Source organism: Anser cygnoides, chromosome 3 (genome assembly GCF_040182565.1).
Source record: "Anser cygnoides isolate HZ-2024a breed goose chromosome 3, Taihu_goose_T2T_genome, whole genome shotgun sequence".
Taxonomy (NCBI): Eukaryota; Metazoa; Chordata; class Aves; order Anseriformes; family Anatidae; genus Anser; species Anser cygnoides.
Genome location: NC_089875.1, coordinates 69,904,768 through 69,928,834, shown reverse-complemented (window position 1 = coordinate 69,928,834; position 24,067 = coordinate 69,904,768). Strand labels below are relative to the sequence as shown.

General features: G+C 38.7%; 1 protein-coding gene across 1 annotated transcript; it reads right to left on the bottom strand.

Annotated features, from left to right (window-relative positions):
• Window positions 1-44: 44 nt before the first annotated feature.
• GPRC6A (G protein-coupled receptor class C group 6 member A) lies at window positions 45-14,853 on the bottom strand. The gene is made up of 6 exons (XM_066994385.1): window positions 14,142-14,853; window positions 12,463-12,766; window positions 9,574-10,401; window positions 6,600-6,812; window positions 5,092-5,215; window positions 45-4,104 (listed from the first exon to the last, which is right to left on the bottom strand). The coding sequence occupies exons 1-6, from the start codon at window positions 14,333-14,335 to the stop codon at window positions 2,984-2,986; spliced, it is 2,784 nt and encodes a 927-aa protein (XP_066850486.1). The 5' UTR covers window positions 14,336-14,853; the 3' UTR covers window positions 45-2,983.
• Between the last annotated feature and the right edge of the window lie 9,214 nt (window positions 14,854-24,067).

The window sequence follows — 24,067 nt, the reverse complement described above, 5'->3', positions numbered from 1 at the left end:
ACTTGGTGACCTTCACAGTCTTCATTCTCTCTAAAGATGTTTCACAGTTTTTGGTATTGGCTTTAGAGGGCATTCAGTATTATTACAAGGAATGACATAAAACCATAAATGATTGAATAGAGCAGCCTCCCACAGACCTCAACAAATAGCATTTTTATGCTTGACTTCTCTGGACAGCATTGTGTATGGGGACCATGTGTCCTCTCTATCACTTTCAGAGACGAAAAATATGAAGATAGACATTTTAGCACTCTGACGTTTTGTGTTGGATTCTTTTCAAAGTAAGAAAGCAGAGCATCCCCTGAGCCAGAAAGAAGAGCCAACCTCTTCAGCCTACGCAGTCCGACCAACACAGACATTTAAAAACATACACAACACAGCTTGGTATCTCTCTCTGCCTCTCCCCCTTCTCTCTTTTTCCTGCCAAGGTTAGCTAGCAAATCTGTTACATCCTCTCATCTAGGTCTGGTTGATTGTGCTTTACAAAGAAGATGTGAGTATCTGGAGAGGCAGACGTAGCACACAGAAGTCATTAACAGAGGGGACTTGGTGGCACTACTGAAGTGGAGAAGTTTCTATGCAGTGGAGAGCTTCCTAGGAGGAGGAGGCATGGGATGTATTTAAAACTAGATCAGAAAGAAGAACAACTTTTTTTTTTTTTTAATTTTTCCTTTCTTGTCTGTTCTTTTATGGTCTTCCCTTGGAATTATGACCTATGTGATGCCTTTCCTTAAAGATCGCCTGTATAGACACCTTCATAGCGCTGTCATAGTTCCTCCAAGGCACTTTCCTCTCTGTCCTGCAGGGGGAATCGCCCTCCCATGCTTGGCTGCCAACCTGAAGGACACTTGTAAGCAGCTCACTGAGATCTGGGTGGAAGCACTGCACAGGTAGGTGTGTTGCTGCAGTTCAAGGCCAACCCAAAGTTCATAGGGAGAGGTAAGGAAATTAAGTAAGCAAGCTCAATTTTAAATAACAACATGGCTTTAATCATCCCCGTGTTCGAGACATGATATGCTCACCACTTTCGAGAACAATAAATACAGGTACAACATTCTAGCCATATTAGCTTTTCTAACCAGCTTAGCACTGAAAGTCATTGTGTGATGTAAGCTTTGTTTTCCTCTTTGAGGGAGAGACATTTTGCTGCACCGGCAGCCAAACTGTAGGAATTTTAACCTTAATCATACATAGCTTCATATACCAAACAGTACTCATAACAACTGATGCATAAACAGCATTTATCATATAAATGTACGTGCATAAACCTTCATTCTTCTAATCAGCTACAGAAATTACATAACTGCTAAAATTTATATGTAAATTGCACCCTTGCCATTTAAATTACTTTAAAATGTCTTCACAGATGCATATAAAGTACATGCCGACATCAACGTAATTGCATTACCTGTGTCCATTCCTGAAATGTAATCTATAGATATTTTTAACAGAATCCTGGTAGCAAAAGATATCATATAGATATGGGCTGCAACATATAAACAGAAATGATAGAAAAATAGATATATTTTAGAAAACAATAACGTATTATGTCCGTGTAACACCATGTCTACTGAACTTCATTTTGGCTTGCCAGAGTGTCCAATTATTCCTGATCTAACCAGATGTTAGACAAAACTGAAGAAGTTAACATTCTTTCACAGTAACATGCATAGAAGTTAAAACTGAAAACCATGATTTCTCTGGTCCAGACTAGGGGCTTTATGAACACAGACAAGCACTCTGCCCAGTCCCAGACTGGCAGCACTGCTCTGCTGTTTAGTGTTTGAAGAACCCTTCCAGCCTGGCTGTGGAAGCATCCAAGAGAAAGCCGTGGCCTTCTCAGCATGAGAAAGACTTTGCCATTCTTTGCCTTAGAGATGCAGTACAGTTGTCCACTGAAAAAATCCTCCTTCTCGGAGCGTGCCTCTCGCACAGAAGCTCCTGCATAGCTATAGTCACGGAGCCACAGATACTCTGCCAGTGCAGCTGACAGCAGTTCATTCCTGTGTTATTTCAATGTATTGGAATACTGCTTTACTGTGTTCTTGTCGAAAATCAGATTTTTTTTAACATGTATCAAAGAAAGTAAAATTCCCAGGTTGCATTCATGTTGATTCTGGTCATTACATTATTCATGTTAATGTGGGGAATGAATTGGTGTTCATAAGTTTTGAACTAACAGCACACCTGGGGACAAGCATAATGGGTCCTCTCTCTGCATGCGTCACAGGAGTTGCATGAGATGAATCAATGTGTCTCATCTTAGTATGGGTGAAAATTAGATTAACATACATTTAACTACAAAGCTTCAGAGAAATCCTTCAATTTTTATATAGACCTATCTCTAACTCATTATCACCCTGGTAAATACAAGGCATTTTGAAAGTTGCTGTAGCACTCATCTGGAATAAGGCATGTATTTTGGGCAGATTTTTTTTTTATTTTTTATTTTTTTAAAGAATTCACATGTACCAAATGAAAATGGTTACTTTTGGATGTTCACGAGAATGGAAAGCCTATCTTAAAAGTGGAGATTAAAGGACTGAGCTTGTTTATCCTAGCAAACAAAGGCTAGGAAAGATCTCTGTTTGATCTGTAAAACAGACCTGGCTGAGAAGAAAACCTCCTTAAGCAATTGGGCAGCAAAGACATAAGAAAAAGTGGGTGTAAGCCCATACGTGCATGCCTACTTGTCTGTGAGAAGTAAAACCTTCCTAACACTTCTGCCTGGCTCAGAGGGCCTGTGGGATGGGAGTGGGACGGGGACTGGAGGGAGATGCTGGAGGGAACTGTGCCTGCAGGAGCAGGGGCTGGACCCTGTGACCAGGGGTAGCCTTTCAAGCCTATCAATGAGTAACTGCTGAAGTGCCAGAGGCATTTCAGGTGGTCTGCTCTCCTTGGGGGGTACCAAACGAAGAGAGACCTGAAAAAGGAATTGCTCACTAAATGGCTTTTCATCTTCCAGTACTTCAGAGCCACCCAGTCATATGCTGGACAGTCTTTTCCTGGACACACATCTTACTGCACTTTTAGGAAGAATTTTCTCTTTTATTTGCTTCTGCCCAGGCACTTGAAAAAGGCAGTTTCCATTTGCAGAGTTTTTCTCAGCTTTACACGAGCCTGAGACAGTAGCTTGGGAGCCGGAAGACTTTGAATCCAAGGAAATCTGGCTAACAGCAACACTGCCTGCACTCTTGGAAGAGTACGTGTAAATCATCTTGAGAAAGGCAGACTTCGTGTTTGTTTCTTGCTTGTAAATTATGATATAGCACTTAGGAAGAAATGTGCAACAGAGAATCCCATAATTGGATATTAAAACAACAATGATTTCCACTGCTGGCAGGTATTTGCCAAATGTAGTTGCGTAGACAGGGATGAATACAATCCATGCTATAAAATAGATCAGCATGCCAAAGGTTATGAACTTAGCTTCATTGTAGTTCTCTGGTAACTTCCTGCCTTTAAAGGCAAATATAAAGCAGATGAAGGCTAGAGCAGCTATGTAGCCCAGCATAATCCCAAAAGCCACAACAGAGCCCTCATTACACTCTAGAATTATTGATCCTGGAATTGAGAAATTTTGCATTACGAAAGGAGTCCTAAATACTAGCCAGAAGGTGCAAATGATAACTTGAATCCCAGTGCAGGTGACCACAATGGGAATAGGTTTATATGCACATTTCAGGAGATTCTGCAGCTTGGGATCAAAGCTGAAGGCTAGTAAAATTTTTAGCGACTTTATTAAAATACATGAAACACAAAGTGCAAAGCTTATGCCAAAGAGGGATTGCCTAGTTTTGCATTTGAATTCTGTGGGTTCACCTATGAAAAAGATGGTGCTTAAAAAAATGCAGAAGTGGCTGAGGAGGATAACATAGCAGACAGTTAAACCTCCGGATGCCTTTACCACCGGCGTGTTCAAGTTTTTAGTAAATATGACACTGATGGAGAAAATCATCACAACCCCAAAACTGGAGAGGAGGAGCAGGAAAATAGCAAACCAGTCAGTCCAGCTGAGGAAGTGGATCGTCTTCCTGTAGCACGTAGTACTGTTCACAGGAGCCCAGTAGGTTTTGTTGTGGCACCGGTAGCAGTAATCCATATCTGAAAGCACAAAAAAGGAAGATAAAGTCGGAACCTGAAGTAAATCTGATAGCTCTGGCTGTTGCTGACACAGTCCTGGCGGAGGAGCTGGGGGTCTGGGGAGCCAGCAGTGGCTGGCTCTGGACAGACAGTGAAACAAGGGCAGTGGCTTGGGATTGAATTGGTTGTCTGCCCGGAGAGGAACTGTGTTTCTTTCATCCACCTAGTCTGACAAGAAAAAAAATACTTTCTCTTCTCAGACATTTTTTGAAATGCACCAGCAAGAATAAACGTTACGGTAGATTATGCTTTCAAAGAGTGCTTTTTCTGTAAAATTCCTATTGCCCAATAGGGAGAAATTTCATTATTATTTGAGTAAAAAAGGGGATAAAAAGAAATTTCTTTCTGCTAGCTATCAGTATTTTTAAAATACGTTCTACCCCAATTTCTTAATTTCGTCTCTCTCCTCTGTATTTAATCTCCCACTTTCAAAAACCTTACTCACACTACAAATGAACCAGCAGTAAAATACACATTGGATTTGACACTAGAAAATACTACTGTATGGTTTTTATCTAACTTCACAGTGCTCCTGTTTAAGATAAAAAAAAAATGTGCCAGCATACAAAATATTTAACCCTCATATTTCCACTGGGCTGGCTGTAATGCCATAGAGCTGGCTGTACTGCAGAAAGATACTGAAGCAAGGCTTTATTTTCATGAGAAGTGGTCTCACAGAAATATCAGCCAGACTTTCCATCCAAATCAAGGATAATGCTAGTCAACTGTAAAATCTGATTGTTTAAAGCTTGGTCTTCTAAAAAACATTTAAACTAAGTTTTATATGTTGAAGAGTGTTCTTCCCTTTCATATTTCTGAAACCAAGCATAAACAAATGTTTTAATATCATTCCAAAGTTATACACGAGGTTGCCAAGGCTCGTTATACACAAACCAAACAATTCTATTGATTTCTAAATCAGCCTTTATTTGGATCACAATTCTTTACCTGTTTGATTGCTGTAATGGTTTTCCGGGCAGTAAACACACTCGTAGCAGCATGTGTGTGGACTTTCTGTAACCTTTTTCATCTGTCCCGGTCTGCAGTGCTGGGAGCACGTTGATTGAACCTTCTGCAGTGAGCAGAGGATGGAAGAAAAAAAATCAGCTCAGGTGCGACTAATTACAATGAACTCTTAAAATAGCCCTCCAATAACACTATGGTTTGAAATCTCTTTTTGTATCTAACATATTTTAGGGGAATCTGAAAGTGATGTTGTAAAAAGCCAGTGTAGGCAATGTTTTTCTTGCATTTTCTCCACACGCTCAAGAAGTGACAGGATGGGGCATTATCTACCTGATAATTTTATTTTTTTGGCCCTACTTCAGTGTGATTGTCTATACCTTTAAAAATCCAGATCCAGCTTTGAAACTAGAAGTTAGGCTTCTGGGATCCAGACCCAGAGAAAGCCCAGAAGCCTCTGAGAGGGGATTCGGGTGGGCCACATCACAAGTGTGGTCCTGACACCCCAGGGCATACACCCCGGCTCCGGTGGGTGCATTGAACCACAGCTCTAACATGCCTCACCCTCGGCAGATCACCCCTGAATTGCCAAGGCCCACTATCAGGTGCGTGGTCAGGGCCTTCTCACAAGGCCTGAGTTCAGCTCCTTCCAAAGACAAGTTTTATACAATGGAGAAGCAGTCCTGAGGGACACTGCTGTTTTCTTCTCCATCCCAGGTGGGGCTCACAAGCAGATGGAGGCATTTCCTCACCATCCTAGGCTGTGCCACAAAGAGGGACAAAATGTGAGGTCCTCTTCTGTCCTCAGCCTTTCCTGCTGGCTGAGGCTTCACATAAAAACTATATTCATCACACCCAGTAAACTGCCTTTCCTCTGTCTTATTAGCAGTGCGTGCTTTGCAGCACAGCCACATTCGCTACACAATAAACCAAAGCCTTCACCCATGCACAGATGACATTACCCAGCTGGAACTGGCTGGGGCCACCCACCAGTCCTGCCTACACCAGTGCCAGGGCTCCGGATGGTGCTGCCTTCTGCAGTTGTGCTGACCCCAGCTCTAACAGGAGTAAATAATCAAGACTTTTTTTTTTTTTTTTTCTCCAGCATTAAAGTCAGCAGATATGAGTCTTCATGTACAAAACAAATGGTTGCCTTATGTAAGAGAGGGTACCTTTATAAGTATTTTCCATTTTAAAACCCAATTCAAGATTCTGGAGTAGCATCCTTAGGACAGATGTAACTTAGGAAACCTCTTAAGAGCATTCTGGAGAAATAAACCAATTTCAAATCACTGAGCCTGCTTACAGGCTCAAGTACTTCTCAAAATATATATAATGGCAGTTGAATATATCCAGACAGGATGCTTCACTCCAAACGGGAGAACATGAAAATACATGAGAGGTTTCTAGCTGACACATATTTTAGTTGTGAATGTCAGAGAAAGAACACATGAAACAAATTTCAGGTGTTATGTAAACAAACTGGAAGTTACCTTTAAGTTCAGAAATTCTTTTTTTTTCTCATCATCCTCAAAGATAAAGTCACCTTTCTCTGTGTCATATTCTGCCATAGTGGTGATTTCCATGCGACCATCAATTTCTTTCCAGAGAAGTACATCATAACTAGTTCTCATATCTCCTTTGGAGTCAAACTTGATTTCTTTATCATCATCGATGACTCTAACTTTTTTAAGTTCTTCAAGGAGCTGAACAGAAGAAATGATGACATATCAATATCATTTCAGTGGGATACACTCAATACTTTCAGATCTATATGATAATATCAAATGAAAAAAATATATTGCTTTTTAGGAGTTAAAAAAAATCTTAAAAGGGATCTGTATAACTGTTAATCTGACATCCTATACAGATTTACATTATTCTGACAATCCTGTTGACTTAAAAAAACTATTAAGCACAAATAATCATTTCTTAACTCTATGCAATGTCTACAAATATCCAAGTTCATATTTTTCTTTCCAGCCTTGGAGGTTTTGGTACGATGATGGGAAAAAAAAAGATTTTGCCTTCAGGAAAAAATGGCCTTTGGGACTTCCCTTCTTGTAAAGAATGACTGTGAATGAAGCTCCTGTTGTTACTGTACTGTCAGCAAAGTAGATCTGGACAACATTTCCTTCCAGAGTAAGGAAGGAAATTGGCAACCCAGACTTCTTCCCCCAGACTTCCTCCCCCAGGGTCTGGAAATATCTACTTTAGTATTGTTTTCACCCATAACTCAGATACTCTGTATTGCAAGGTGGGACACTAAGTCATGAAATGAACACTAAATGCCAGTTTGCTCAGATGAGGTGATGCATGGCACAATGACAGCGGACAGCAAGGCTATATTTGATAGATCACAGGAAATATCAAAGCAAGCACTCTTTGATAAGGCAGTTATCCAGCTTAATATTACAACCCATTTATATTACCTTCTCCCAATTCACATGGAGACCATAAAAGGTCTTTCATTAGCTACCGTGGCTCCTAATTGAAGCAAAGGCTTTATCCCTTTGCAGGCTTAACAGTTTTTAGTAATAGGGGTTAATCAATGAGGAAACAATCCAAGGTTTTGGTGAATGGCTGAATTTAACTGCCCTTTGAAAAGCACAATCTTACATAGATCTTTCTGTGATAGTTGTAGCATTTAAAGAAAATGCTGACAAATATATGACTTTAAAAGTCTCTGGCATATATATGTATAAACAAATCTGGCATGCATTATTTTTTCATATATAACATCACTTTTTATGAGAGTTCACACATTCTCACTGCATGTCTACAAATTTATGAAAAACTAAAGTGTGCTTTTAAATGATATTTCATTTTAGTTGGACATTGCACAGTCTTGTGGGATTGAACAGGATTTTTTTACTGTTGGTGTTCTGTATCCTCAGGCTACTCCTTTAATTTTTCTCATCTCCACTTTTTCAATTTCCCTAAAAATATGGAAACTATAGAACTTTTGGAATACATCTTGAGCTTCAGACAGAAGGGGCTAATAACTAGCAACAGTATGATTTATTTGATATTTATTTTTGCATGTGTTTAATAGCGATGACACTGCTGTTTCTCTGTATGTGGAGGTAAGTGATAAGCATTAGTTGCATCCCTAGCTTTAAGTATGCTGATTTCTGAAGGGTTTTAGTTTAGTGTAGAGAAAATGTATTATGAAAAGAGCACAGGGAGAATAAGTCTCTCTTTTGGTTTACTTCATGAGTTCTAAGCCTCTTAGCAGGACTTTTAATTTGCGTGGTTTGGGATTTAATTCAGCAATGATTAATTCAGCATCCCCTGTAGAGCAGTCCTGAATTTGTCCCATCTGCATTTCAAATTCATGTAGGAGTTTGATTGTTACTGGGTGTTTTTTGGGGGGGAGAGGGGTGTTTGTTTTTTTTCAAATCCCCTATCTTGGTTTGACCTGCCCTGACCCACGATAAGAGGTCAGAGCAAGTCAGAGTGGTTCAGTAGATGTTTGACTTTTAAATGAACTTTTGTTTAATCCTCTGAGTAAAAGTGTGTAAAAGTGAATACTTCTGAGCAGGTTCTCAGGTAAAAGGTCAGGTCAGGTTTACTTGTCTGATTTTTCCTGTCCTTTTCCCACTCAGTAGAGTCTGATAACAAGTACCTAACCCATCTGAAAGATTGTGTCACATTTTCCTAGCAGTCACTTCGATATAAATCAAGACCAGACAGAAGAATGGTCTGCCGCATTTTCAATTTCAAGTAACGATTCATTACAGAGGTATATAAGCTGGACACAGACCAACTGGGGACAGAGAGAGGGAAATTGAAAGGCTTTGGGGAACTTTCCTCTCCTGTACCATCCCCATCACTCAAGAGCACTCGTTGCTGATTACTACAGTGGTTTGCAGCAACAGGACCAACCATCAGTAGCAGAATAGATGATAAGTCAGCCATAGATTGACTATAGATTTCTATTCTATCCCACACAAATAGCTGGTAAGATGACCCAGCAAGCAGCCTACAGACTGGAGCCTTCATCCAAGGTGGTGACTTCTCTGCATGCCCTTCAAAGGTGATGTGGGAAGTGTTGGGGTAATTAATGAAGCCCAGCAGCTAAAGATCGCCTCTGTACTGGTGGATTCAGGTATTTCCAGCTGCTGCTGCTGTATCCATGAGGAAAGAGATGGTGGGTGTGAATTGCAATAATTCTTCTCTATCTATAGCAGGACACAGCCATGGCTTAGCACCTGGAGCTTCTGCGTCTGCATGGGCCAAAACAAAGGAGGCAAAGCTGGCTCTCAACACTGCAGCAGTTAGCAACTGCTGCTCTGGCAGAAGGATTGTGATTTCAGTTGGCCCATGCAGTGGTGAAGAAAGGCAGGAACAGGAATAAAAAGGCATTTAGTACAAGGACCAAGCCAGCAAATCCAGGAATGTGGGAGGAAAAATGAGAAGGAAGTTATGTAGAGAGAATGAGACCTGAAAGAATTAACATCATACCTCCCAGGGAGTGAAAGCAGAGGGATCCTTGCAGTTTCTGGTTTTGCATTGCCCTTTAATGGCGTGAGCAATGGCATAGACTGCAAGTATAGTACTATGGATAAATCCGGGTTCAATGTTGGCATTCAAAAAATCATCTCTCCAGATGTGTTGTTTATTCTCAACATTTTGCATCAGATCATCCTGGGATTGGTTTGAAATGCACATTTGAAAATCGTGATATTCCAGGTGTGCACAGACTGACAAAAGCATAATATATTCACCTAAAAACTTGTTGTTTTCAGTGGGCTTTTCATGAAGGTTCCTCAGAAAGTCTTGGAATGTGGTTATGTTTCCACTCTTAAATCCAAATCCCACAACAGTTCCCAGCTGTCTGATATTGGGCATTGTACTGATTTTCACTGCTGTTGACCAGTTATCACTTGCAATCCAAATTTTATTTACATTTCTCTCAATTGCCTTCTTAAATAGCTTGAGCACATGGAATTGTCTCATAAAGACTACAATAACATTTACTCTGGTTTCCTTGACAATCTTCTCGACTGCATGATCAACTTTGGTATGAAAGGTTTTGTCAGAGAGATAGGCAGGCAGCAGTTCTTTAAAAGCTATGCAAACATTGTTTGACATGGCCTGGACCCCAAAGCTCTCCAGAGCAAAGCGCCCGTTGTCATCATCAGTGGCTATTACTCCAATCCAATTCCACCCAGACTCACAGATCAGGTGGGCCATTGCTCTTGTCTGGTGGAAATCACTGGGGATAGTCCTGAAGAATGAAGGAAACCGGATTTTGTCACTGAGGATTTCAGCCGACGATGCAGGACTGACCTAGGAGGAGAGAACAGTTAAATTATGGATGTGCTCTCCTCTAAAGGATGCTGAGACACCCAAAGCTGCTGCGACTTCTTTCATCCCACCTGACTCGGGGCTCCCTCCTCCTGTGACTGAGCATGACCAAGGTGCACCCAACTGGGGCAGGATTCCTCACCCTGCTGTTAGGATGTAGACTTGTGCCCAGTACCATTTCCACTCTTTTCATCCTCATGCACCTAATTGCTTTGGTGAAGGCAGAGAATAAAACCTTTCAAAATACCTATGGCAGTTATGCTGGTATAAGGATTTTGCTTTAACCTGTTGAGATACCATGAACATGCTGTTCAAAACAACACTTAAAACATTGGAAGTGCTCAAATGTTGTTTGAGTTATTCAAATTTCTAGTACACTTACATTTTGCAATATTTTTCTAACACTGAGTAAATTATGCTTCACCCACATATATACTTTCTCTCCAAAATTTAATTAGTGTGTTTTAGAGGGGTCATAAGGTCTGTTAGAAGAGCCTACCAGGAAAAAAAAATAAAATTAAAAAAAAAAGATACTAAAGAATAATATAATATATATATAATATATAATAATAATATAATAATTCTTAATTCTTTCATATATAAAATATGACCTTTTTCTTGTATGTATGTATTTCTTGTATGTAATGTAGCAAGAAAAAACATAAATGGAAAAAATTTATTTAAATCTATTTTTATTTTGATCCTTGCCTAATTTGTTCTTTCTTTCTTTCTTCCTTTCCTTCTTTCTTTCTTTCTTCCTTTTTTCCTTCTTTCTTTTTTTCCTTTTTTCCTTTCTTTTTTCCCTACACTCTTATTTCCTACGTTGCTTGACATTACTTAAAAAATACATCTAAGCTTTCCAAAATGAGAACCACCTATCTGGAGAGGTAGCCAAAGCTTAATGTTTTTTAGCAGATTACTACCAATAGTAATCTCGTATTGATGGTAATCTGCTATTGATAATGTCAGATGCTATTGATGAGAAAAATCTGTCACCTTTTCCATCTCCATGTCACAATACAGATTTGTTTCATCACTTGCCTTTTAATTAAGTTCAAGTGTGGCATTTTAATTTATATATCAACTATAGCTCCTACAGTGAGGCTGGAGATCATAATTACTCCCTACAATTGCAGAGGAAAAGATTTGGTTAGAATTATATTTAGTTCAGATTTTAAGTGTTTTGCAGGTTTGTTTACTATGTTGCTACTTTGCAGTAAGGTAATATATGTCAAATTACCATACCTAATGTGTGGCAGAAGATGGTGTGGAAGTGGCCCTCCTGTTTCACTGTTGGCAGCAAGTCCTGGCTTTGACACCAACTTCTCTACAACAGTAAAAGTAGTAATGGAAGCACTGGCCTAAGTGCAAGCATGGGACTGTATGCACTAGTACTAGCACTAGCACTACAGAGGTCGGAAATAGAGAAGGGTGTTTTGGGAAGGACCAATGTGGATCTACAGGGTTGTATTCCTTCTGTTCTACAGCTGCTTGAAGAGCACCAGAACTAAAACTTTAGAGCAACACTTCTCCAAACATTTCCAGACTCTAAAATCTAACGTCTCTCAGGCAGGAGAGAATTTCCAAATTCTGGCCGAATTAGATTGCATCTTGATTTTCAGCTTGGGATTGGGTATTGTTATATTCACTGCCAGCTAAACTAGACACAGTAGTTGTAATTTGATTTCCTGAACAAAGACACTGAGTGGCAACTGAGGTACTCTAAAGTAACCATCACAGCCAAGCAGGACAACCCAGTCGTGTTGCCAGGCTGACAAAAGCCCAGTGCCACACTTGAAGAGCAGGTAGGTGTAGGGGTGTACCTTGGGCATATAAAACAGCACTACCTGCCGTTGTTTAGTCAAGGGGATCAAGCCCTCCATTTCGAGTTCAATCTCACCCCTCCTGATGTTCTCAGTTTGAGTCAAATCCTGCTCTGTAACAAAGATGTGACTCGCAATGCCTCCAATCAGAGCCACATCTTCTTCTAGCCATGGTAAATTTGACCCTCTGTCCAAAATGAAATAATTTCCTCAGACCTACCTGTGGGATTAGTTGCAATGCCAGCAGCCTTGAAACTGCCATTGACACCTCAGAGTAACTGGCTCCAGTGACTGCCTTAATTCTTGGTATGTAGTCTGAATAGTTACACTTGAACTCTACAATATCCTTAGAAGAATTGAATTTAGACAGGAACCTCAGGGTAGATGCCATGGCTTTTGTAACTTCTGCACAGGTGTCATAGATTTCATAGCCCAGAGTAACTCCAGATAATAATGTCGAATTGTTGATCATTTCAATAGCATGTATCATTGCAAGTGTCTGAAGAAAAACTTGAATTTCGAAGCTGTCAGGAAACACACAAGTTTCATATTAGAAAAACATTTCTAGGACTAAGGCTGAGGCACAGTTTGTTTTGAGCATATCCTCTAGAATTTGACAGCTACTGAAAGAAAATTACATTTAATGTGATTTGCTTGGGTTTTAGTGTACAATAAATAAATAAATAAATAAACAAACAGAAATCATATATTTTTGTCTCACCTAAATGGAAGAACAAGCAAAATCAAAACAACACTTCAAATATGCTTGAATAAAAATGCTTTTCTGAAAAATGGGTGCTAAAAACAGACTTTTTACAGTACATGGAAATTTGCAAGTGATATCAAGAAGTATTTGTCAAAGCCAGTGAGGCTGTTACGATTTGTTCCATCTGACCTAGCAGGTATATTTTTAAAAATGAATTTATTTTCAGCAAAAGCTTGAAGCAAAGAGACGACTAAATATTTCAGAATAGAAGAAAATATTTCAGAGGTTGATGTCTTCCAGTGGTTGCAGAAACATTCCTAAATCCTCTGTAAACCTGACAAAGTTAGTACAGCTTTCCTCCTTACTGCCAGTGGACATGATAACACTTCCTTAATCAGAAATGTGCTACAACAGGCTGCCTGCAGTGCAACCAATGCTCCTCTCAGGTTACGGTCTCTGAAGTTACAAATCTTACAAACCAAAATAAATTTCAAATGATCTTGAGACAACTTATGACTTATTTTGATGTACATTCTAAAGCTGAACTCGCACATGACATGGTGTCTGTATAGCCTATCCTGTAACATAATGCCACAATTTTAATACAAGATGTAATAACTACAGTGATTACAACAATTACAATCTAGTCAGCAAAGTGCTATCACAGCAAAGTGCTATCACAGATTATAAGTGATCTGCCCTGTGGGGTGAGTGACATACTTCTATATGTGCTTATATAAAATAGAGCAGAATCCTTGTGATCGAACCAGCTGGTTGCAACTTCATAACAAATAATGAACTGCACAGCAGACTAGTTTACAGATATATAAAAAAAATAAATACCAATAAATAAATAAATAAATAACAATAAAAAATAAATACCAAAAAATTGGTATTTACGGGGCAATTAAATGATTGTTCAGCACAAACCTCAAAGGCTATTTGACTAAATATGAAGACTGAAATAGGATCAAATAATCATTCCCTTCCTCAGGCAGCCATAATATTTTCTACTGTAATTTTTCCATTCTTTGTCATTCTCTGTTACATTGCATGTAATTTATTTGATGCCTAAGATCTTCTTAAAGACTAAGAAATGCAAGAGAAACATATCTTGTTGATCTTAATATGAGAAGTGTACGCCAGATTCCAGTGATCTCTTTTGTAATGTATGTAATTGTCACGTTACTCACCCAGCACAGTTCTGAATGACTGGCTTGATGGGATGCTCTTCTGGATGCAGCATTTCGCTGTGAACTGCAAACAAGCCTCCTATAACAATGTCTCCTGGAGAGCTGGCACCCACAAAGTCGTCAGTATTCTGGCAAGAGGAGGCGATGTCAGCGCTGATCACAAAGCAGGCGATCAGAAAGCTAAATATTGCCATGTTTCTAGTCCGCTTGTTCACTACCAGCTTTAAGTCCTTTAAGCTAGCCACAGTGCCAGCAATTGTTCCTATGTCATCTATAAACAGCAGCAAAGGAAAAAGGCTGTGCTCAAAAGTTAGTCACACCTCATAAGGTGCTTGTATTTGCTTGACTGACTTAGGCTATTTTACTGTCACAGAAAGCGTGAGGGTGCAGGGGCGTGAGAGTAAAGAGGGAGGGAAAAAGATAAATGAGTTTAGGAGGAAGTGCTAAACGTTAAATCTGTTCTGCTGTGTTCAAAGATTACTGGACTTAATCTGAAACACATGGCAAATATTTTGGTATAAATTTGGGCTTGTCTTGAATACCTTCCAGCTGAGTGCAGGGTGAGGAGTCATCATGTAATATGGCAGTGGTATTACTGTGATTAGGTCTAGTCCAAAGAGTACTGCAAAAAAAGACCCTCTCACCACAGTGGGCTTTAGATAAGACTGTGGTCTAAAAACAAGCAAACTGGAAAAATAATAACAAAAAATATCTTTTTTTATCTCAATTTTTTTCAACCAATTTTATTTTATTTGTACAAAAATAGTTTGGAAAAGCTCATATTCATGGTTCTGATGCACATGCAGCTCCCTGTGACTTCAGCCAGCTTTGGATCAGGTTCTGTATTACAAGCCAGACTATGAAAGGAGGTAAGCACACTTTCTTCTCCCTCTGTCTGAGGACACCAGTACATGTACAGCAGCTCAGTACTGGGGAGGATCAGGTGCAGCCCTTCTCAGTGCCATCATTCCCCTCAGATCTGCAGGAATCCCATTTGCAGAATTGGATTCTATGCCAGGAAGGAACTGAAGAAAAAGAGAAGCAGAGGCTGGACATTCAACTTTCATAGACTCCAACCACAAACTTCAAAATGAACCTCTTCAGGACAGAAATATTATTGATGCTGCTAAGCAATATCAATTTATGTAAAAGACACAGATTTAACAATAACCCTTTTACTGATATTGGCTTGTCTATTTACTTATAATGGCTTCTTCATATTTTGCTTCTTTTGGTAGCATGCCAAAACCCTGTCAAAGTAATGGGGTCAGTCACAGTACTGATTGTCTCTGACTGTATTATAAGAAAGCTGGCCTGTACCTAAAAATTTTGAATCAAACATTGTTTTATTGCAAGCAAAACAGGGAAAGGGGATATCTGTTACATATTCTTTCTGATAAACAGGATGCATACTATATAACTGATGTGGATTATTATATTTTGCCTTGTTTCTCACTAGTTTCTTTGTAATTACAGTGCCCATTTACAACAGAGATACTACTTGCAAATGCAAATGTTAATCCCCAGTTAAGTCACCATTCAGCATCTTTTTTGTTATAATATAAAAGCTTGTGTTTCTTTCATCTGCCTTCTTTCTTTCTGTGTGATATTCTCACTGCTGGTACAGGGCATACAGTAAACAGATGCTTGCATTTTTCTTAATGTATCTAATGATGTGTATTTATGAGGAGATTAGGACACCAGTTTATTCTGCTTCTATATTGACTTGCAAAAATTCCATTTATTCCAAAGTTATTCCTCTTGATTTATAGCAGCGTAAGTATAGTCAGATCCTGACCTTAACTTATGAGATATCCACTTGCAAATATTCATGTACCTATTTCTCTCCACCCAGGTAATTCTCCCTCAAGCCTTGCTCCATGTACTCAGGTGATTCATTTTCTCTGACTTTGCATATAACTTCCTCTAAACCTTCTGCCAAATAGTACCTAATGGTACCTAATTCCTTGGGATTGGAGCTAATCATTTTGTTAAGCAAGCCACAAGAAATATTCAGCTGTATGCCTCTAGTATAAAATAAAGCATTTAAGGAGCTAGCACTAAGTATTGCATTAAAGATTCATTGGAAATACAGTACTGATTATTTGAAACCTTATATTTATTATAATCTATGCTTTGTAAATAAACTCTATGCAGTAAATAAACTCTACTCTACCCAGTCCCTAGAAAGCTATTAATTTGTATAGAGGAGGATTTTACCTACAAACAAAAATAATTACTTGGTCATTCTGGAAAGTGGAAGTTGACAAAATAAACATCATATATAGTTGGTGCCTAATTTCATGTTATGTATAAAAACACAATGAAATGAGGCGTGCTTTAAATTCAACTACATCAAGTTTGTGTCACAGTGTAGCATATTTTCACAGGGAGTTTTTTTTTTTTTTAATTGTTATTGCTTGTTGTCAAGAACTACATCTCACAGTTGTTAGCAGTGAGAACTACTTCAAAGAATTACTGAGATAGGTCAGCCTAATCAGGTACTGCAGAATCAAATGGAAGTGTTTGCAAATACCTTTTTTTTCATTGATTCTTAAGTACCAATAGAAATAAGTGTATAATACAAAATGTCCTTTGCTTAAAGTTTAATGACGCGTTATTATAGCATCACTAGAATTTCACAGTTGTCTGCATAGGAGTATTTCTTTGGAAAAATGCAAGAGGATGTGATACTTCCAAAAGTCAAATGCAAAAGGGCAAGTAGAATCAGTTGTAAGATTCAGGGGAATTCTTGATGTATCCTCATGTCTAGGAAACATCCTTTAATGAACTGTGGAAAAGCAGGAAAAAAAAAATTAATGAGAGTCACAGGAGAATTCTAAGAGCCTTTAAAGGAACTGGTGGGATACAGAGATATTTTGTTAGGGTCACTGTATGACAAACCTACTCAAAGGCTTCACGGTCCAAGATGTGCAAGAGACGCCAGAGGGAGTTGAGTATGAGACCAGCTGAGTGTGCTCTCAGAGCAGTGGATACAGGTAAATGGATCACCTCTCTCTCCCGTCTTTGCAGCCTCTAAAACAGGACAGGTTAGGGCTTTTGTGCAGAAGGAAGCTTTGCAATTGTCAGTAGCTTGGTCAAGCAAAGAGAGACTACACTGTGCAGGAAACAAAGACTGGCTGAGACTCTCCGTCCCAGCTTTTGTTATTTTATGGAAAAATTAATGGTTATGTTCTAACAGAAATACCTTCTCTGTGCAGCCCATCCAGTCAGATAGTGTTAGAGAAGAAGGATTTCTTCATCATTTTTTATTAAAAACTCTTTTTAATGGTACTGTTTGCAAAATAATACACAACGCAGAACTAAATCCGCTGCTAGGCATGTGCAAAAGTGAGGGAAGGAATGAAGAAATTTGGATATTCTCACTGCTACTCAAAAATTTGAACAACCACTCCTCACTCAGGACAGGACCTACCCTTACCCAAGTGAGACTGATCTGTTTGGAGGGTCCAGCACCATTCAAATAAAACCCTGTCATTTGTAAGGAAGCTCTTCTCACATTGCTCCCATGGAAATTATGAGCCACAAAATGAGGAAGTTGAGCCACAGTTTTAAAGCCCTGAACTGAGTGGCTTGTCCCCAGTTCTACCACTGACTTCTTGTGTCTATTCTGCACAGACTTCCAACATAACTTCCCAACCTGTCATTTACAGTCAGGTTTCTGAAAAGCTCCATCTCTCTCACAAATGAATTTGTACTGAAATGCCTTGAAACTCTAGACTTAACCTTCTTCTGACGCGTATCATATCTGAAAAATGAAAAACGGTATTGCCTTTCCATTTAGATCATAAGCTCTGTAGAATAACTGCTGTCCTAAACTTATGGTAAGCCACCAGGTAATGTGGGGTATTTTGGTACAAGTAAGAAATAATATAATGATAAGGCAGGAGAAAACTAGCTAAACTAAGCCAAGCCCTTGCATAAATCAATGCTACAATAGAGGAAGATACTTTACACCTGCTTCGCTGTAAAGAAACTATGTGTTTTTCCATTAGCCTCTATGCTTTGCCTTATACAAGGCAAATTTAAGGAGGTCTATTTAAAGGTCTATTTAAAAAAAAAAAAAAAAAAGTTATTACTTTTCACATAACTGTAATTAAGCCTGGCAATATTGTAAATATGTTTTTTGCATAAGCCTTAACCCTCTAGGGAGCTGTTCTGTACCAATGCTGGTGACTGCTGTCATTTCCCACCTACCCAAGAGATGACATGGCATCTCTTTGCTTTGGCCAACAAGACACCACTTGGCTTGCCTTTGTTTTGGGGCAGTAAGCAGCATGCATGAAAGGCTCCCAGGTAGCCCCGTGACTCCTGCACAGTCTTGCTGAAGCCCATGGAAGCTGCTGTGCCTCACAACCATGGATGAAAGGCTGGTTGAAGGCCTACATACTGATGAAAAAAAACAGAGTCAGTGTGAAGCTCAATATATATTGACTATGAGAGGAAATTAGGTACTCTTCAAAAACCTTAAATGACAAGAAAAATAGTGTGGAACAGTTCTTCAAAATCACCAGCAAAAAAAACTGTGCAATTGGAAACAACATTTGTTTCCTGCAGGAAAGCCATTACAAATGAGTGCATAACAGCTTCCAGGCCACCAAGATAGTATTGTCCCTTGTGAAATCATTTTATTTTCCATGCAATCAGTTTAAGGAGATGTTATCTTTCAGTATCATGGACTGCATCTATATTAATGAAGACAGGAGAGAGCAGTGAAGTCAAAATATCACAAGGAGAAAATATTGGTTGGGATTGCCAGCTTTCTAGACTAATAGAACTGCTGTATTTAACCCAAAGATTTTATATTGCACAGTTTTTGTGAAGGAAGTTTACACAATGGAGCAGAAATAGATGCAGGTATTGCATTACTTCATTTTAATTATCTTTTAAAAAATCTACTAACTGGGAACTCTCTAAGCTTAATATCAGTTAATAAAATTAAAGAATAGAAAGGAAAATACCCATTATTTTTGTTTGTATCCAACTGAAAAAAAAAAACTTAAACATTAAACAAAAAAAATCAACGATGAAATGGAACTTGGATGAAAGCCAAGCAACATTAATTCCTGAGAAACAAACTAACTTAATTTTCAAGTTCACTGGGTTTGTCCTCTGAAGCATGTCAGCTGAGCTGCATGGTGGAGAGGACAAATCCTTTTTTTCTCTATTAGGTCACATTATTGTAATGTGCCTCTTGATGTTCTCTGAAAGTTGGATTTCCCTCTGACACAAAGGGTTTGGTTGGAGTACTTCTGGTAGACAGCTGAGATGCTGGAATATCTGCCTAGAGGAGGGCTACAACAGTGCCTTTAGCCTCCTGCCCTGACTGTTGGGGCAGTTCTGGGCAGCCCCCCCCCCCCCCCCCCCCCATTAATTTCTTTTTCAGAAAGGGTTTTACTCAATAGTCAATGCTGTGCATGTTCAGTGCACCTCTGCTGTTTATACTGCCATAGACCTATAAGAAACTGAAGCAGTTCTGGTTCATCAGAGTTGCAGAGGGGGAAATTAAAGCTTATTTCTACAATATTTTGAGTTCAGAGCGAAGATGTTGGTTTCTTTTAACTTTTCTAATATTTTAATCTACTTAGATTAAACTTCAAGTTAAATATATCTTTGAAATGAAAAAATGAAGTAAATTTTATTTTTCTGATTTTGAGGAGAAGTAATTTAGCTATTCCAAATTTGATTTTTTTCTGTAAAAGAATGTTTTTGTCGTTGTTTGTTTTTGTTGTATTTTGTTTTGTTTTCAAAATATTCTAGCAAGTCTGTTCCTATCCCACCCAGCCAAGATAGTAATCAGCTGTGCAGGACAGATGCAAAACAATTTTTCATAAGTACAGCATGGTAGTCATGACCCAGTTGATCAAGGTGGTATTTGCAGAATTATTCACCAGGTTTTATTTTTCTCCTTTGCTCCATCTCCTCTTGTCTTAATTGGAAACCAAGTGAGTAAAAATGTCATTCACCTATTGACAATGCAAACATTTGGGCCCAACCTGTAGTACAAGGGCCATCCAGAGGGAAAGGAAACTTCTAGCGTAGATATTTGGGCTTTCTCCTGAAAGGCTGGAGGCCTGAGGGGCAGCCTTTCTGTCAATGACAGCTTGCTGTTGGACAGTGAGACCTTTGCTACTTAAAGAAGGGGTCTGAGATCTCTCGGTCCCAGTGCCCCATACTCATTGGAATGTCATTGAGGATTTGTTTGAGAAAGCCCTGCTAGCCTGATAGTCAGGCACCCTCCTCAGACAGTCAGCATGTTCAGAAATTCCTGGGTGTGTACTGCTTTCAGTGCCTTGTGTATTATTCATGTTCTAGAAATTCCCATCTGCAAGAAAGCCAGGCTGGGAGTCATTTCACATGAAAATATCAGTAGCGAGTAGGTATGAAGTTGATGATGATCCTCTCAGTGTTATTGTGAACAAAACTTAAAATAGAAAGTAAGGCTTATACCATTTTTGAGTTTAAAAATATAAGTGGTTATGATTTTTAGATATCTTAAAGTGAATTGGTTGTGGGGGATCTGAGGGTCTTAGCTTTGAACATAGACTCTTCAAGGGACAGCTAGTTACCTAAATCCAAATAGCTGTCTTGGTGACCTTGTGCTTATTCTCACTAAATCACTTTTGCAAATAGTACTTAACTTTAATTCTTACCGTACTTGTCCCCCATAAGTTCCTCTAAAAAAAATGTGTGTTTTTTCAGCTATTTTGGAGCTCGTATAGATTTAATAATATTAAGCAGTAATTAGAATAAGAGAAATGAAATAGTGCTGTTTTAGGAGCACTGATTGAAAGTTAGGTAGACCCTGTCTTTTAGGGAATACCTTCACCACTAAGAGAGATTGTGGAATTACTCGCATTCTCTTCGGCCAGAGCCTTCAATTATTCAGTGCAAATATCAGCACAGGAAAGAATGATAATTCTTTTGATTCCCTTTCTCAACATACTTTATCGAGAACAATTCTGGAAATCATGGGTTTAAATATCTTCAGACAGAAAAATAGAAAATAGGAAAATAGAGACCATGTTTCCAAAACATGTTGGTTGGCAGTATCTAGTATGGTACAGCAGGGAAATAACTGTTTTTCATATGCCCTGGTTTCATAGAATCATAGAATGGCTTGGGTTGGAAGGGACCTTAAAGATCACCTAACTGCAACCCTTCTGCCATAGGCAGGGATGCCACCCACTGGATCAGGTTGTCCAAGGCCCCATCCAGCCTGGCCTTGAACACCTCAGGGATGCCCCGAGAATGGGGCATCCACAACCTCTCTGGACAACCTCTTCCAGTGCCTCACTACCCTTACAGTGAAGAATTTCCTCCTAAAGTCTAATCTAGTTTAAGGCCATTCCCCCTTGTCCTATCATTATCCATCCGAGTAAATAGTCCGTCTTCATCCCTTTTATAAGACCTCTATAAGTATTGAATGAGAACTGAATTTCATAAGAGTCCCCTTCTTGTCACTGTCTTGAAACCACATACCTGAGCAAATACATATGTGTTTACCTTCTCCCTGAACACTCAGCTACTGGAAACAGGGAAAGATAATTTGGGGTTTGACTGGATGATCTCCAACTGCAACTATTCTCTGATTCTGTGATAATACTGCTTCCAGCAGTGTTTTGAGGGAAGTACTGGTGTCCATTTGTGCTGAACTATAGAAGAGACAACTGAGATTTAAGGCTTTTCTCAGTATTTATTACTGGCTAGTGTAGGCAGTCTTGAGCTCAGTTGGCTTATCTTGGGGGACCCCATTTCAGGGAATCTATACCTCCTTCACTTCATACTGGAGACCAAGGTCTTGAACTGAGCTGTATGGAGCTTTGAAGGCAAAGGCAGAGAATTACCTTATAGAAAGTAAATAGATTTTGTCTCAGCTAATGTAGCTCAAGTTTGATATTTATATACATTTTAAACTGACTCTAAAAAGTTTGGACCTATCTCTCAACTTTTGTCATTTTTTGAGAATTGATTCAAGGTTGTCATTGTCACACTTTTTCTGGACTTTTAAAATTTATTTTCTCTTTCTTTTGAAATCTTAAAAGATCTCAGCTCACCTTATAAGGCTGAACTGTGTGTGTTATAAAAGTAAACATACATCTGCAAAGAGAGTACAGGCAGAACAGGTGACACTCGTAAAAATTCCTTTCAGATAAGGAAAAGAACCCCAAACAGCAAACCTGTGGGACTCACTCTGGAGTCTGACTTCAATCTTCAGAGTGAAAGACTGAGAAAAAAGCAAAGTTCCACAACTTAAAACTATTGGGAATGGCCCCTGCTAAAATGTTCACTCTTAAATCTCATGGAATAGCGTTCGACATGCTTCCTACAAAATATTTTACACTGTCAGTTAAGGAGAGTTCATATACACAAAAATACCACGTAACTAGCTTTATGGGAGAAAAACGGCTTGAAATCATTCCTCCTCATTGACAAGAAACTGTATTTGAAGACATACCACAAGAATGGACAAAATCAGTAATCTGCAGTTACATCTCCACATGTGTTCATCTTTATGAAATACAGTACAAAGTAGTTAACAATACACAAAAACATTCTTTATCTTAAATTTGGTATTAAACCTCTTTGCGATCATCCAGCCTCAGAAGTTGTGGGTGGTAGAACAACTACCATTACATTCATTAATGGGGAGAAGAAATAACTTGTGTCAGAAGCTAATCAAAAGACTGAAAGAATTGACTAGAATCTACCAAGGATGGAAAGAAAAAGGCATCTGAGGAATTGGCTATGTGATTTTTGCAGCTTTTAAATTTATTATTATTTTTTTTATTTACTCCAGAGTAGATTTTCAGGCATTCAATTTCCTGCAATTCTCAGGTACCCTCATTGGGACTTATATTGACAAAATCATTATTTTCACACTGAAAGACAGAAATCGCATGATTTCACTAAATAAAAATAATAATAATAAAAAAGCTATGTTTCTTGGCTGGTTTGGTTTTGTTTTGTTGTTTTTAAAATTGGTATTTTCTTAGAGATAAATATAGCTTTTTTAAAAAGTTTACTTCTTTTACCAATATTTTGTAATAAATTGACTCCCTTTAAAATCTGAAAGGATAAGCATAAAACTTTCGCTACAAGTTACTTTAAAAACTTCCCACGCTTCAACTGCAAAGGGTTTTATATCAGCTTTATAATCCCAAGAGGCAGAGAGCTAAAAGAACTTCAGAAGACTGAGGCCAGTGCACGTAGTGCTTCCCCATCTGTTTTGTTCTTATTTTAAAATCGGTATGGTTTCCTTCTTTTCAGATATCAACTTGTTTACATAGATTTCCATCACTCACTGGGAAATTCCTGTTTTCACTTTGTTCCTAGTGATAAGAAAAATCATATCTGTGGGCGCCTTAAAAGATCAAAACATAAACTCAAAAAAAATCTCTTGATTTAGAAGAAATGACAGCTGTTAATTCATAACCAATGGCTGCCCAAGTTCTTGTCCATGATGTAATAATAACTTTCATATCCAGAGTGGTTAAAATCCTTCACCTACCTCTACTACATTGAAATTAGTTTTATTACAGTTTCCGAGGACTATAGAATAAATGTTCTAGTTTATATGGATACAAAATTCTTTAACACATACTTGTCTAAGAAGTTGTAGGTGGGCAGCAGATTCTGAAGACAATGTTTTGCTTTTTACAAGGTAACTTCATTATTATTTTCACAATAAAAATGTGATGCTGGTGATGATGGTGGTGGGTTGCATTTCCATCAGTTCTCTGGCATGTAAGTTGGTAGAGTCTGTGAATATATCTATAGGTTGATGAAAGGCGATTCATAATTACACGATTCCAAGGAGTGAGACAGTAGGAAAGGTCTCTTCACAGGCACAATATCTAGTCATATCTCATTAGTGAGAAATTAGGAAACAGAAAACTAAATTC

What these genes read in the sequence shown, in the direction of transcription:
- GPRC6A (XM_066994385.1), bottom strand. Translation starts at nt 14,335, where the DNA reads ATGGCAATATTTAGCTTTCTGATCGCCTGCTTTGTGATCAGCGCTGAC. An exon ending in GTCATTCAGAACTGTGCTGG is followed by an intron (nt 12,767 to 14,141) that starts GTGAGTAACGTG and finishes GTTTCCTGACAG; the next exon opens with CTTCGAAATTCAAGTTTTTC. An exon ending in CATTGCAACTAATCCCACAG is followed by an intron (nt 10,402 to 12,462) that starts GTAGGTCTGAGG and finishes CTCTCCTCCTAG; the next exon opens with GTCAGTCCTGCATCGTCGGC.